General features: G+C 33.7%; 1 protein-coding gene across 2 annotated transcripts; it reads right to left on the bottom strand.

Annotated features, from left to right (window-relative positions):
• Positions 1-120: 120 nt before the first annotated feature.
• Positions 121-15,511, bottom strand: LOC123548468 (sushi, von Willebrand factor type A, EGF and pentraxin domain-containing protein 1-like). Of its 2 annotated transcripts, none has more exons than XM_053546369.1 (11): positions 15,395-15,511; positions 14,175-14,402; positions 13,096-13,246; positions 8,436-8,650; positions 8,136-8,333; positions 7,573-7,752; positions 6,501-6,689; positions 4,170-4,402; positions 3,600-3,780; positions 2,991-3,119; positions 121-499 (listed from the first exon to the last, which is right to left on the bottom strand). In XM_053546369.1, exons 1-11 carry the CDS (start codon positions 15,462-15,464, stop codon positions 159-161), a joined length of 2,115 nt encoding a protein of 704 aa, XP_053402344.1. In that variant the 5' UTR covers positions 15,465-15,511; the 3' UTR covers positions 121-158. The 2 variants fall into 2 exon arrangements, with proteins under 2 accessions (XP_053402344.1, XP_053402345.1); XM_053546370.1 differs by having other exon boundaries at positions 6,501-6,680.
• Positions 15,512-17,336: the final 1,825 nt, after the last annotated feature.

Raw genomic sequence — 17,336 nt, 5'->3', positions numbered from 1 at the left:
ATATGAAAGGTAACTGGCTTATGAAAAGTGATCAACAGAACAAGGGATATCCCCTCATAATGCACCTTCATCATTAAAGAACAAAACGTGTCTTCTTTTATTTTAAAAAATAATACAGAGAACTTTTCATATATATATTTATCGATTTAAGTTTGATCTCATATCTGAAATACAACAATAAACAAAATACAGATTATCTCTCTTTTTGAAAGATGCGAACAGATTCTTTGCACAAGTAAAGAAATTCGAAACATTTTTATTGAGGTTTGCCTACTTGGATTAATCATCTGGTAAGTTACTGCCGCCAAATCTGAGTCGTAACCATTAATTTCAAAGTAGTGGCTCTCGTTTTCAATATTGCTCGCAAGATTTTCCATCACTTCAAATCCGTATTTGTTTAATTCTGGAGATCCAATAGCAATAGAATAAATTTCAACCTCATAAAACATTTTCAAATGATCCGCTGTACCAGAAGGGTCACCCATAGTAGTGAATGTGCCTGTAATTTGAAAGAAAACTGCACTATACCTGCGAGTTAAATTGCAAATACTTCATTGTTAAAGACCCATCACAGATTATCTTATTTTCTTGTTTCCGTGATGGTAATATCACTTGATTTACATTAAACAATTACGAAATACAAGTAATGCATGCTGTCAGTTGCGATTTGCGATGGTTGTCGTTTTGCAACTTGGCATTCCATGTTGGATACTTTTCCTTGGTTTTTAGTCTTTTTGTACACTTACGAATTGACAATGACGTATAGGAGGCTAAGACAATATGTTTATTGTCTAAACATTTTACTGAATTAATGTAGGAATATGCACAGAATGTTATGTATTTACGTTCACACCACATGCTTTTTCCAGAGTATAAAAAGATGTTTAACTGTGTCTTTTAAAACTTTGAAATACACCGAAAATGGAGTGAATAATGAAAGCTGAACACAGCTAACAGATAAATTTGTGAATACACATTTATTCGTGAGATGCCTTAGTCAACCTATTAAACTTGAAGTATAGTTTTATTGTACCTGAATAGTACTGTTTTCTTGAGGTTCATGTGGTGCTGAATGGGTTGATGAAAGTCACTAAGTTGAAGTATTATTTTGTATACTTAATATACATATAACTGAATACAAGAGGAATGTACTCTATCATATAAATAATACCCATGTGTCATGCACTTCACAGAGAAAATTGTAACATATTATACTGAATATAAACTTAATTTGGGCAGAGAAATGCTCAGCATTGCATTCTTAGAAAAGTTTATGACTGGAACAGTTCTACCGGAAGACAGTTTTGCAGCCGGACTTTAGTGCTATCAGTTCTGTTTCGCTGCCTGTTGCTATTTAAATTCCAACGAATGACAGCTTAAGTCGGAGCAGTTTCTTGCAATACCAGCCTAGAATGGATGCTTTGGAACATATTTGCATATTAACATATGTGCATATGGTTGATTGTTGAGGTACATTCAGTTGGTAGGACTGAATAATAGTAGGTTATACGGTTTGTTGCTGTTTTAGTGAGTTGCGGAATCCTATCAAGTCTGCATCCAGTGCGACTAAAAGGTAAAAAAAACGATCATACTGTTGGCTCATTGTCCGGAAATGTACCATCTCAAAAGTCAGTTAAAGGTAGTTCTGACGTTTGATAAACGGGAAGTGATGGCGTTACGTCATTTATCCGGAAAACGTAGAATAAATCCTGGATTCGGCGTACGGAAATGAAAATCAATTTATGAATGAATGGCAACCTGTGAGTAAATTTATCAAAATGGCACTTTGAGTATTTTTGTAAATAAAACTTAAAATATAACATTAAAACATCTGACACGTTAAATAATTCAAAATAATGTTTTCAAAATAAGTCGAAATGTGCTGTTCACTTTAATCTTGGTCAAATATCTAAAAAAAAAATAAAAATAATAATAAGCACACGGACCTATACATTTTATTACACCATCTTGTAGCCCATGTGTTTATTTAAAATATACATTATAGAAAAATTTCTATTGGAGAAAATGTTATGAAAGTGATTTTCCCACAATCATTGATTGACTTAAATCACTCCCGGCAGTAGTAACGAGCGTCCATGCTCACCAAGTAATCGGAAGAATCACATCAAAGGTTCATGGTTTTGACGAACTTCTGACGGATGAGAATATGATATTTCAAACATCAGGATATAACTACTGAAAATAAAATAGACAGTGTCGTATGCATGATTTTTCGCTAGACTCACATGAACAATCTTGACATTACGAAAGTCTTCATAATGGGAGTATGTTGGAAAATAACAAGTGTTATGACTTTTTTTCGCGACCAGAAACTTTTTTCTGCAATACAGATTTTAATGTAGTTCTTTCACAGATGTAAATAAATGTATTATCTATTTTATGGTAAAATAAGATAATATAAGTGCGTGTGTTTTTTTTTTTTAAATATTTGCCCGTGATTTCAGAGATCCATATTTTCAAGCAAGCTGATTTTAAGGTAATGGTTTGAAATTCTTTCACGTATGAACATTTCATTATCATTTTCTTTATCTTTAGAAAGAAATTTAAGTTGCAATGTTTATAAATATACATAAGGAATAGTATTTATACGAGGGTTGATTTTTCTTTCAATCTTTCTGGTCCCGGCTATATATTATACTAGCATCCAGAAAAATGACATTATGACTTCTGGTTTATCAAACGTGCAGAACAACCTTAATTACATTTCAAAAGATACACTACAGTGCTACCTCTGTAGAGCAACACCCTTTTGGAGATATTGACAGTTATATAGAGGTTGTTGTTCTGGAGAGGTAAATTTGGTAGTATATTTCCGCTTAGGGAAATTATGATGTTGTTGTTTTAGAGAGGTTTTTCTTAAGAGAGGGCCGCTCGCTCTGGAGAGATTGTACTGTATGCTGAAACTTATTTACACAGTCTGAAAATAAGTCTAGAATTGGATTCACTGTACAGCGAAAAGTATAACATACCATCACTGAGTATTATAAGCACTTGTTGTGCTTTTCGTACATTTGGCACCCCCATCTGAAACATCACCGTCTTAGTTTCAACATCATTGACGATGCTCTCAAGGGCAGTAGTTATTGCAGTTCCACATTCTGAAAAAAAAGAACAACATTTTATTTAACACTAAACAGGGCCATAAGTCCGGATATTAAAGAAATATTATCCGTTATTACACTTGTCCGAAATCTTGCACATATAACTAAACATTTTTCGTAAGTTCATAAGTTAGTATAAAACATGAATACATTGTAATGTGTAATGTGCTATTCTAACAGTTAAAAATATAAATGCAAATAAGTTTAGATATTTACATTGCTGAAATGACAAATTTATATATACAATGAATTGTGCTTCAAGATTAAGCCTTTGCATGCTGGACACGACTGATTCTGCCTCTGCGACCAGTGTAGATCATGACAAACCTGCACATCCGTGCAATCTTCTCATGATCTGCACTGTTCACCATTCAGTCAGTATCTTTTTGTTAAGGAACCCTTTTTAACAGTTAATAATACTGTCCAAATTGAAAGATGTACAAGATGATTATAGAAATTTAGCAGAGAATCCCTTACTTGTTTTCTTCTTGATATCCCAAATCGATAACTGTGTTTCCCTGATTTTTTCAACGGCTTCTTCATACGACCTAAAAAGACGATCCCTGCCTAAAGTGTGCTGGTTGAATACTGTAAACGCATGTTCAGCGAAGTAAACTAGCGCAAGGCGTGTGCCAGACTCTGCACTATTTAAACCAAGCTGAAAAAATATTCATTTAAGGCGTTCTGCACTGTGCATGTTTTCATTTTCGTACAGTTTTGAATATACATTTAGCGGGATAGTATTCAATGATTAGATTTTTGAATAATATTGATAATACAATGATATTAATCTGTAAAATGCGAATAAAACATGACAAATTTAAAGTGTTTCCCTATTTGTAGGAATTCATCATTTTGGATTAGAAAGAAAATCTTACTGTAACAATACATGTTTTACCACGGTAGATAACATTACAATACTTTTTGTTTAAATCCACATCAAGTATAGACACAAAAAACAGTTACAATTACAACAAACGTATATCAGCTTTACATATTAACACACAAAAAAATGTTTAATCTTCAAAGGCTGAAAGATATTCTTACCTCTGGGAGTAAAGCAGACAGGAATTGATTTGTTGCGTTGAATTTTTCCTCTGTTATGCTTCTGGATATGTCAACCAGCAAGTACACATCAATGCCGTCGTTTGCGCCAACGTTTATAGTCTTTGATTGGACTACACCTGTCTTACGGAGGTCGTGTGCCTTGTCTTTATATGGAATTTGCTTTAATGCGGATAGCAGTTCAAATCCGACATTAGGATCAAATAGTGATGCCCCTGTGATATAAATCGTACTTAGTTCGTTATTCTTGAGACATGCTGAAAGACGTTTAAGTTGAACAAGTTCACGTATGAATTCAAAATTTGTTCCTTACATTACTATCGAATCAGTATTTCAGAAAAGTTAAAATTGATTATTCTCTTCAAACCATTTCATTCTGATAGTATATAACATTTTATGCCCGTCAAGTTTATGATTGCAAATATATAATTTAGTATAGACCTACAGGCTTTTTGTCGTAAACATTCATACAATATTGACAATAATATGAGATGTTGATACTTCTATTTAGTTTAATAGAAGCAGGATCATAGAAAAACGGGAGAAGAAACTTAGCTGGTAAAGTCACGGTCACACTACACCGCACGTCTAAAGTATAACAGATTTTTCAATCTGTACGTGTCCGCTCGCATACGTTTCTTTTCCCTTTCTCATGCGGTGCCTGCGATCCTTGTCCGGCGATGTTCGTTCCATCCGGTGGAAGGTTTTGAGCACGCTCAAAATTAAGAACGTACACCACCGGACCACCGGATAAAGTTTTCCGTTAGGTGTACTGATATGCGTTTTGTTCGTTACTCGTGCGTTCCCTGTTCTGTACTTGGCTGGTTTGTACCCTTTCTTTTCCGATGGAACTGATTCACGGCCGGACTTCTACCGGACATGCAACGGATGTAAGTATGTTTAACGGACGCTAACTGACAGAAACGTTTTGTCAGTTTCTAATGCGTTGCGCTTACATTTTACGCGGTAAAAGCCGTGACTAGTACAGTGATATCCTTTATTTGAACGTTGTTCGTCCTGTATATATGGGTAAATCTTGCGGTCATTTAGCGTTTCATGCGCCCAATACACCGATCGTGAGAGCACCAAGCAGCAGCGGGGGATGCCTTTCGTCATCAGATAAATTTCTGCCCTAATGTTTCTATACGTTTGGCGTTCGTTAACGCTATACGATGTAGTGTGACTAACACATTAAGTAGATGTATTTCTCATAGTTTGAATCATTTATCTTACTTATTATCGATTATTTGATACATATTACAGATCGTTACAATGACGTCATATAACAATGACGTCATTAAATTTAAATTGTTGATTATTTCTAATAACATGGCTACATGACACCGTGTATGGTAACGTCAATGAAGACATAATAATGTATTAACAAAACGCGATAACTGTGGCCTTTATTTACTAATACCGGATTAACCCATAACAATGAAATAGGGAATCAGGTGGACACATTATATGACAAATATCTTATATCGCAAAACCAATGCAAGTTGCGGCGTGGTCTAGTGGTTAATACGTATGATTTGTAAGCTTACGGTGCTGGTTCGAATACAGGACGAGCTACTTTTTTTTTTATTTTTCCAGCATGTTTTTATCTGGAGAAGGAATTCATGTAAAACTATTTATATCGTGATTTTCTCGTGCACTTATACCGAGTACTTATTGACATTTTTCAGAGGATCTCTTATTAGAATAGACATTGAATCTATATACATTGCAATAATAATTAAACACATACATAAATAAAAAGAATGAAAGAAAAAAAATACAAAAGACGATATAGACAAAAACCTGCAAAATAGAATAAGCAAAAATCATTTTAAAAAAAGAAGGGCTCGAACCTACACCATACACACATAAAAAGAATAGATGTCCGAGACACTATCCACTAGACTATAAATCTGTTTTGGAATAAAGGATCGTATTTAGTGTTAAGAATACTACAATATACAAATTAACACCACTTATCGGATAACACACCTGCTTTACCTGTTTTTGGATTTTACCGAGTACCGTTAAAATGAAATTATCGCGATCCATTAATAGTGAAATTTTTGTGGCATATTTCAACCTACGATAACCCATGTATTTCACGAAAATTGAAGACATTAGTATTGCTTACAGTAGATCTTGAATCACCCTTACAATAAATTGTATGACTGTAAGAATGTGATCCAACAAGACAAAATTCATGCTAAATTAGTTATATTTTAACAAGATATGCTTCTCATAAAAAAGGACAGCAATATAAACTCAATTAAACTTGTTTTCACAATGAACATATTCACGAAAGATGCAGACCTGCGCAATCAATTGGCGATCCACTCCACTGCCTATTTTCCATACAGGTCCTGGTTTCAGATTTTCCAAAATAATGCCCAGACTTGCAAGTGAACTCTAGAACCGCGCCTTGTTTGCCTGTGTCCTCTATCGACGTTAAGTGTGCACCGAGAGGGACACATGTGGGCGTACAGTATGAACCTGAAAATACTGTCAGCGTCTTGAAATTAAGATAGGGATAATTCAAAATTTGAACGCATGTTATTTTAGTGATAATATACCGATAGCTTAATCTGTAAATTAAGTATATAAGGTGTACGAATAGTATACATGTTGCAGGCAATCTATCATATTTGATTTATCAATTTGTTGAATTGTCATTGCTATTGTTTGTCTACCGGGTAATTGTGACAACAGATAGGATTTGGTTTAAAATAATTCAATATAATAACATGAATAAGCAGGAATATAAGAACTGACTTTGGGTAATTTTGAAAAATTTTGCGCACGGACCTAATTGCAGCTATGAAAAGTTTCATTAAAATCTACACGCCAAAAGGTCATCAAAAGTGAGATTTTCCAACAGAAGCCCATTGCGAAAATTGAACGGAAGACAAATATTTGCAAATAAGTCTAACAAAAAGACGCCCATATTTTTTATTGGCTGACTGCCTTCGGGTACAATGATGCTTTGAAACAAAGTGCTGTCTTAACTTTCTGCACTGTTGAACACTATTTATTTCTTTTAAACATGCAGATCTACATTTAGGAATACATGTCAGATGTATAATTATATAGATTATATGCCAAGCAGCATCATGTCCGTTTTCATATATGAAATAAAACAGTTTACTCCTAAACAAATATGTAAGAAGATCAATTTGTCGCATAGAACTCGACAAATCAAAATAGGAGCAGATTCTTGTTGATAACAAACCTCAGACCCATATCAACGTTAACTTATTTTTGTAAAAAGGAAATTTTGAAACTTTGGTATGTTCTAGAATAAGGCCTAAGAACTGCATATAACTCATATCTAAACTTATATACTAACACATGATGATTTTAAGCAAGCATATTTTATGCTACTTACTATCGCCTGCACATATTACACAATCGTGGTCCCATTTACCATTAGGCTGACATGTCCAGTTTTCATTCCCTATCAATCTAAAGCCTGTTTCACACTCATATGTAGCAGTATCACCTACAAACACCCCGCCCAAACGAAGTCGACCATTTCTGGGATTGGATGGTTCCATACACTTTATCGCTAAATATTCAAATTACGTTAAATATCATTACTGGGTAAAGAGACAAGACTAGATCAAAGTAATAAACGTTTATTATCCTTTGTTCCTAAAGAAATAGTATATCCAAAATAGTGATTTTGTCGTTAAATAAAACCATTGTTTGGAGTTCCAATTGATATTAATTATCCTTTGTCGCTATTACGTATTTGAATAAAACTTAGATGGTTAGGAAATCACCATAAACATGCATTAATTTTCATACTCTATACTAGTTCAATATTTACACAATAAACATTAGTATTGAGATTACAGATCGACGTTGAAAGGAAAAGAGGCGTAAATGCATATAAATAAAGAAACACATAGAACTGTTTAGCATTCACCTAACCAGATGTTTACTTACGTTCGCATCCAAACTGCGGTAACAAAATCTTATTAAAACTTGACGGCGAGGTACATACGACCGAATGCATTCCATCTTTTGAACGATATCCCTCATCACAAATCAGCTTCATTTCTTCCAGAAATCCATACGATTCCTTATAATCTGTTATATTGCCATTTCTTATGTTATTAAACCGTGTGGCATCGCAATGAATTTCTGTAAAAAAAAATTGGAAAATTAAGTAAAGATGAATCAATAAGAAATATAAAAAAAAAAAAATAAAAAAGATTATTTATTTCATTTACAACATGACCATACCTTTGCACTCCCCGAAATACAACTCTTCGACCTCTAAGTTATTCCAACGTCCGTTCAAGTCGCATGTTATCTCCTCAGATACAGATTGTCTTGTACTCGTTTCTGTTGTTCCATATGAATCATAATTGTAGCCATACCATCCGTAGTTATAGTTGTAGTCATAACCTCCATAGTCTTCGAGAGTGAGTAAATCAGCTTCATTTGGCAAGCTATATCTAGAGCAAACGAAAAGGAATAATTTTAAAGGAAAGTTAAAAGAAGCCCATATCTTTAGACTTAAACAATGTTTTACAGTCATCTGTCTGCCAATTTCATTTTGTTTTGGGAATCAGTATCAATATGTCGGATACACTTACAAGACATGTGCTTTTATATTTCAAATTTCCTCTGCATATTATATAAAGGGGCTTCAATGACTTTTTTACATCAACCGTTGGTAAAAGAAAATGTTGTTAAATGAAACACAAGTACCATCCGGAGTATCAAATTAGTAGCGCGGAATCATGGTCTCTTTAAGAACATTTTATTTTCTCGTACAAATATTTGAAGATTTATAGAACCTTAGTAGTTTATGACAAGGTAAAATGTGGCTGGTGGAACCAATCTTATACACATTTATTTATGTATCTTATATTAAGAATTTAATGCTAGACGGGTATAAGCCACATTGGCCTTGCAAATCCATGAAGTTCCATTGTGTTTTATTCCCTTCTAAACAAACAAAAATAACATTCAGTCCTTATATATATTTACATTTCCTTTCTTCTGAAAATCAAAATTGATTTAGGGATATCGATTTGTTGAACATCTTAATAGAACAACCACATTAAAAAATGCAATTCGCCTTCCGATAAAATATAGGTTCTGATTTTCATTTCAAATAGTCTTCAATCAAAGAAAAAATCATATTTTCATGTCAATCCAGTTTTAGATACGAAAAAATATTATTAAAGAGACGATTTTAATTTTGAAATTGTCAACTTCCCCCACTTTGATGGAGATGTCCCTCGAGCAACATCATACGGTGTCTATATTTTCAACTTATTCGTTTTGCAAGAGCTTGCCGATTTTAATTGTAGAAATCGGTTACCGTTATCATAAGCTACGGGAAGCTTTCAGTAAATTTTACCACAGGTCGTACGAACTGTTAAAGAAATATAATACTAACCTTAAAACACTTTTAAAACTTGGTCTTACACACCCGGGATACTATGGAAATGTATTTTATAAAATTCGGAAAATTAAACATAGTCCTTATTTTAATCAGATATTTGTAAATTGTAAAGGTTTTCAAAAGAGGATATAATGCGAAAATAGTGAAGCACAGTGCATATTTGGTGTTTGATTCCTCCACATTTAATCGCTACGCTGTCCTATCTGATGGTGCGATGACTAATAATGTGTAAGACTTCTTGACACTTTTCTCTTAAGTCCTTCATAGAACGGACGGAGGTAGTGGGATTTTGTCTTGCAGCTTTCTTAGTCGTGCTCTTAAAAGTTAGGCTCTTGGTGCTCTGACTTCAGACAAGTTGTTGAGTACATTGGTGTAATTATACCATATATTTACCATATTTTTTATGTTTTACTTAATATAATCTAATATTTTTCACTTACATCAGAGCCTTTCTCAGCGGGCAATAATTATATATACATTAGGTAAGTGCGAGGTTGGCATGCGCTAAATACGTTTAAACCCCTAGTTTCTTTTATATAGGTTACTGACCGTTCCTAGGCGGTGCCCCTATTTTTATCTTATTTTTGTCCGTCTTGTATTTTGTGTTGCGTATGTTGTCTTGTTTGGTAGAGACAAGTTTGGTGTTAACGTTTCTTTCCTCTTTCTCCTCACCCTGCTATCGCCCTTTCCCATCCTTTCCCCTTGCATTTGCATTCACTTGCGTTGGCATCCCCTCCCCTTTTACTATGAGTAAGTTATCGTGCCCAGTCGGAATCCTTAAGCGGTGCCCGATTGTTGTTTTTTCCAGCTTATATGTGTGCGTGTATGTGCTTGTGCGTCTGTGTGTCCTAGTTGGTGCCCTACATTGTTGTTACATCTTACTTGTCTGTTTATCTATATAAGTTAGTTATGTTTGTGCATGAGTGTCTGGGCTGCTGTGGTTTACGTTTTAGGGTAACTGTGATTAAGGAACGCATTCCCTTTTTCCCTTCAATGACCCCAACTTTCTACATCTACCACTTCCTCCCCACTTATTCTATATTTTGCATAAAGTTAAAATGTACTTGTTGGATTTTTGAAGCAACCCGTTTATAAGTAAATAATATTTTCCGTTACAGCTTCTTTTTGTTGTGGGCCTATAAATGCGCGGCTCTGAGGTTGTGTTTGTGGTGCTCTGTGCTTCCGAGAAATCTACCCTTACCTATTATCTTTTGATCAGAAAAAATAGTTTTAGCTATCATTTAACGTTCGTTGTGAAAGTTTTGTCTCCAATTGTGAAAGAGGTTTTTAAATGATGCAATTTTGTTCATGTTTTGGTGCGAATGACGTGAGATCGGATCACGCTTGAAACTTCGCGGAACGAATCACACATGATATTGCACTAATGTTGTTTATATGAAAATAAACCTTTCTTCTTATATAAATTGTAGTGAATGTAAGTATATTTTTTATTCTCACATTTCTATCATCCAAAAAAAAGTCAGTTATTACTTTTGAATTGTATGATCAAATGATGTAAGCCAAACTGGTAAGATACAACTTAAAATATTATAACCAGTATTTAAAAGTACGACTGAGCAGTCCTAGTTCTCTGACGATGTTTGCACATACCTTAATTTACTATATACCTATATAAATTCTGTAAAAAATCTGCTTGTATTTCACAATTAAATATGAACAGACAGACAAAAATTCCGTATTGTACATTTTAATTTCCGTATTGTACCTTCCGTATTGTATGCTGCCGGACTATTTTCATTAATATGCATGACCCGACACATTTCAATAAAAAGCGCACATAAAAACTTCACCATGCTCCATTTATTGACGATTTCGTTCAAGAACAAAACAAGAATCAAAATGGTAAAGGTATATAATAAAAGGGTCATTATAACAGTAGCTAGATCTGGAACTTTGTATTCGGCTCTCGTGGATTTTGCAAGGTCGGATCACACTCGGCGCTTGTGCGCCTCGTGAGATCCAATCTGGCAAAATCCACTCGAGGTGAATACTGCATCCCCGATCAAGCTACTGTTATAATAACCCTATTTTATCACGGGTTTTGCAGGCTGGAGTCAAGAAAACTTCATCCATACTTTGAAAACACTTCTAGGGAATAGGACAATAAAACTGTGAAGTCAATCCACGTGTAAGCATTACGAGTTTTATAATGGACTAAAATTAAAAGCTGTTAATGAAATGACTGTGCAAAATTGAGGTTAGTCTTGACAAAAAAACCCAGAAATATTGTTTTACTTAACCTTCGGATAATGTAAAGTAAAAAAACATAAAAGAGAACGGATGTACAGATCATGTCTACTGAGCTCGGAAAGAAAATGATATCCAGAGAGTATAGTCCTGCTTACCTAGCGGGGAAAGACATGACTACCCCGGTGGCCGCTTACCTCAACTTTTCCCTAGGAAAATTGTAAGTTACTTGCGGACAGTTTGAAGTCATAATTATGACGCCATTAACTACATGAGCGGTCTTATAATTAACAATATCTTTGGAAAAAGAAAAAAAATGACATTACATGTCTGCCGGTGACATTTTTATCTCTAATCATCGGGCCAGCGCATGTTTTCATTCCCCGCTTTTCCCCGGAATGAGAAAATCAAGTGGTAAGTAGTAGGTAACACGTATGGAATTAATTATGAGCGCAAAGGAAGGAACATATAATAATCAAAGGACACAATTTCTTCGTTTCGAAGTAGGTGCATATATCTTAACTTTTAGTGGGTCTAGTAATTATCTATTGATCATCAGATGTAATACGAGTATGTACACAACTTGTCACAAGTGAAAATGTAAGATATTGTGCTCACGATTGGACGGTACCTTCCTTATTTTATGATTTTCCGCGAAATAATGGAATAAATCAGTGAAATAAAATATCATTTTATACTGGTAGATTAGCTAATATGCAAGATCTACACATGAATGCTATTCTGAAGAAATTAAACAATAGATAATTCTTTACAATATACAACAGATGAGATATAAAGACGTTTACATATACTTTAAAAATTTACAAGAACATACAGAAATACGCTCAACATTAATGAAATATGTGGGAGTTTCATAGAATTATTTGACTAATTATTAAACTGAGATATACAGTGACGTAACAATAGTGTAACGTCATGACACAATAAACGTGCCGTTTCGCGGGCATAACGGCTATAATTTGTTTAAAAACACTATCATACATAAAGGAAACAGAAAATGTGTTTGTTTTACACGTTAGATTTATTTATATTTTACTCGTTAACACTATAGTTTAAATTTTTACTCAGGGGAAATATATTTTGATAATAAATATCCGTTCTGCCTTACACGTAAACAAATCTTGTTACAACAAAATTTTAGCCATTTAATTTCTTTCAGTGAAAAATATCTTTGATAGTTTTCATTTTGAAATCACTTTTACATTACAATAATTTACCAAAGAACAAGTAATAAATGTCTGTACAAAACGTATTTACCCATGTTTACACCTGTACTTGAGAGTATCGCCACTGTAGAAAGTGTCAAGTGCCTCTGGTATCCCTTTATGGGAAACCGCAGCCTGGTACTTAATAGTTTGCTCCCTTTCCATGTTGTCGGGGACAGGAGGGTTCATGCACTCCTTCTTCACTGACAAAAGAAATCCATCTTAGATCTAGCTACTATCTTTTAAAGTAAACATAAGATTATTCAATACTATCTTTACTGCATTTCTACAATACACCAATGTATAAGACATTAAATTAAGCAATCACTCAGTAAATTTTTAGAGTTAACATTATTGGAACTCTGCAACAGATAAGACAGTACGTTGAATGAATATGCATATGTCGACCTATAATTCTTATTAAAATAGGCTAATTTATTTTACTCACTAGTATCAGTGTACGGGTTGTGAAAACGCATGAGCATTCTTATTACATACCTAAAATTATTTTCCATTGAGATTCAATGGACCGCGATCGTGCGATATTTTTTCCATATTGACGTGGAACGCTTTCATATCGGACGCAGAATGTTTTCTTAACGTTGTAATGGAAAGAATCGCGTGACGTCCATGGCGTCTACGCGCACATTGCGACAACAAGTGGACGTCATATTTGCGGAAAATATTAATGTACGTCAGATTGATTTGTTTATTACATTTTCGGAGAATTTTTTTTTCGTATTTTTCCTGTCTTTCGTTACAGAACGATAATTTAGACATAAACTAATTATTTGATAGTGGGTATGTAATAAAAAGGTTATCAAATTTGTATGTGGATATAATCACTCGTTCTTTCGCTCCTGAAGTCGCCCAATATTACCGCTGCAGAAGTCATATATCCACATACAAAGTTAATAACCTATAATTATTATCTTAAGACAATACACCTGTCAGAAAACTGACCTGATTACAGCATAATATAAAATGCAGAAAACCATGACTGTATAAAAAATACAAAAAAAAAAATGACTTAAAATGTATCAATCTTTAGTTGTCATTTATCATAGTTGTAATTTTCAATATAATGTTTAGGCAAGATAGAACTATATGATAATTTCTGTAAATTCTTACATTCACATGTGACGGCTTGTAGATTAATGCTGCCAGTTGGCTCAAACTTCGAGGCCGTTGCTTTCCAAACAAACGCACCAAGCTTCCTTTCAAACCTGCATCGAAACTGAATTTTAGACAGTCCTGGAATATTGCTCACATGGTGATCTTTACACGTATACACTCTGATATTTCCTGTCTCTACATAATTACTGTTCGCAAGACGACCAGCCATTTCACATCGTCGTTCTATGATATAATATGAAAAAATCAAATATGCAGCATCTTTGTTGAAATGACATGTGCTTTTGGAATGAATATACAACTCAGAATGAAATGTGTATATATCCTAGGATGACATAATTAATTTTGCATAGTTATTCTCTGATAAAACATAATACAAAATATATCATAACTTTAGATTACTACTACGACGTGTATTTAAGAGACAATATTTTTTCAGGCAATTGTAGTGAATGTATTACACCGATATCGCGCATTGAAACAACTATATTTGATACGCAAGAAAATTTAGATAGTTAATATTAAAGATGAATTTGGATCGTCTTTCTTAACATAAAAATGCGAGCTGACTTTTCTTAGAACTCGAGTAAGTGTTAAATAGATTTTTATTACCCAACCTGATATAATTTAGGTCATGTGACAAATTTAATGGGGGTTGGGGTGGGTGTGGGGGTGGAAGAGACTACGTGTGCTTCTCAAGGTATATTTCAGGCGGTTTGATTACAAGGATTGAAGCGCCACACTTCCGGAATAATATGGATTCCTCTCATTAAACAATTTGATCGAACCGAGCGGAGCTTAAACTCGCAACGGTAGGTGACACGTTTCTTAATTAGCGACTTTAACCACTTGGTCCTTGGAGGTTTTCCGGTGTTTCAAGTGTATCGTCTTCCGAGTTACTCTACTACATACATTCCCCATCTTTATGATTTAGTTAATGAGGCATCTATCGATACACCGAACTGAATATTCCAAATTAAGACAAACAAGTCATGTAAACCCAGTAAGGCAGCAATGCAAAGTTTCAAGTTTGCTTGATAAACAGAACTGAACTGCATATTATTCTAGAAGAGTTCCGTAACTAAAACTTATTTGCAGTCTATTTAATATACAGCAAAACCTTTTTTATTTCTAAAATAATTATGTTTGAAAAATAAAATACAAAAAACAAAACAAAACAACAACAACAACAATAACAACAACAAAAAACAACTCACGGACACCAAACGGTCTCCAACAGTTCACGCCAAAGAACATCCACAAGATAATTAATAACTTTATTTTCATTTTATTTCAAAATAACTACTGAACAACAATGAAAATCTTCAACAATTCAACAGTTAAATAGTTAAATGAAGGCGCTTTTTGTTAACGTTAATGATTTCCGGTTTCATTAAAGACTTGTAATTGGCACTACACAAACATCCTGTTACATACGGATTGAGAAGTTATTTTTCCGTGAAACGAGGTTAGATCTTTGGACCATGTTCTGATTTGTTGTGAGAAAGCCAATCAGATATTCTCTAGTAATTATTTGCCATCCTTGACCTGATAATATGCTGCGCAAGTATTAGCCTTGATGCATGCCTAAAACTACACATAATCCGACACTTGAAATTAATTAAGCGGTGCAAAGAATATCATAATTATACACGTAGTATAAAGTACATGAATGAAAAAAGTTCCCGTTCATATTCTGTCAATTGAAAATATGTCCAGATGTTTGGACCGAATAATGAATAATTTTTGCATAACATTCTTATGCATAGACTTTATTCTATGAGTTTCATTGGGAACAATTAACAATGCAGAGCAGTAGAATAATTCACATTAATTGATGCATTCTTAAAGATGTTTAAGCTTGACTGTGAATGCTCGTAGCGTAACGGGAGTCAGGAAAAGTGATATGTAGTCGTACGTCCACATTATATATTCTTATAACTTCTTTCGGAATATGAAATAATCATGCATTTGTCTGGTAACAGTAAATAATTGATTATTCTTTAGAACTTTCTTAATCCCAGAGAATACATATTCAGCATTATGAAATACTAGATTACAGAAATTCAGTTGTTATCACACTTACGTGTATAACATGTAGATGTAAATTCATAAGTCTCGAGATTTTAGTTATGCTATCTATCAAGCGCTGAATTATTCTTCAAGTCAACAATCATTTTTCCTGGGGCCGTATTCATAAATCATCTTAAGTATAAGTATAAGAAATTAATTATTTACTTAAGTATTACTTAGGTTAGAAATATTACTCAAGTATATTTGTTATTCATAAAACAACTTAATAAGTAATTCTTGTTTTTTATTGTGGACGAAAACATTAAAAAACAACATTAATTTCAGACAGATACAACATGCACAATTATGTTTAAAGTGCTTTTATCTGAAAACAACACTTTAATCGTACTCACCACGCTATTTTATTTTCTGACTTAAGTCATTTCTTACGTATCTCAAGTTTTAGCTGTTTTATGACTAGAACTTAAGTTTTTACTTAGACTTAAGTTGAAATCACCTCAAACTTAAGTAAAATCTTAAACTTAAGTCAAAACTTATACTTAAGATGCTTTATGAATACGACCCCTGATGTTTAAACTGCGTTAAAGACATGTCGGACAGTTTTCTATATGTATAAAGGCATTTTTTTTCCTACGGACAGACTCTCTTTAAATTTTGTGTACTGACTGAGGGTCAAGTTTAAAACAGAAATATATATTAAAATCATAGGTACCCGGGCTTGATCTTGAATTATCTGCCCTTGAAAATCTAAAAACCTAAACCAATCCATTTAAGATCGTGACAAGAAAACTGTGTATGTTAATTTATATTTCTGTTTTAGACTTCATTTGCAGTCAGTATACAAAGTTGCAAGAAATTAGGTTTATTGGAAATGCCAGGACTTTGTAGTATCATTTTGTCATGTTCATAGTTAAGGACATTTTCTTACGGACAGAATGTCTTCTTTAAACTAAATTTACTGACAGAGAATCAAATCAAAAACAGAAATATGAAATTAAACGAATCATAGGTACCCAGTCTTGGTAATGAATCATCAGTAGTATTAAATATAGCGCTTCTGGCGCAGTTTAATCTAATTTAACATTTAGTCTTTGGCCTAAACCGACCAATGCCGGACAATTAAAA

The sequence above is a fragment of the Mercenaria mercenaria genome, chromosome 6 (assembly GCF_021730395.1).
Source record: "Mercenaria mercenaria strain notata chromosome 6, MADL_Memer_1, whole genome shotgun sequence".
In the NCBI taxonomy this organism is placed as follows: Eukaryota; Metazoa; Mollusca; class Bivalvia; order Venerida; family Veneridae; genus Mercenaria; species Mercenaria mercenaria.
The sequence above is the reverse complement of the archived record's forward strand: the minus strand, read 5'-3'. Positions and strand labels throughout refer to the sequence as shown.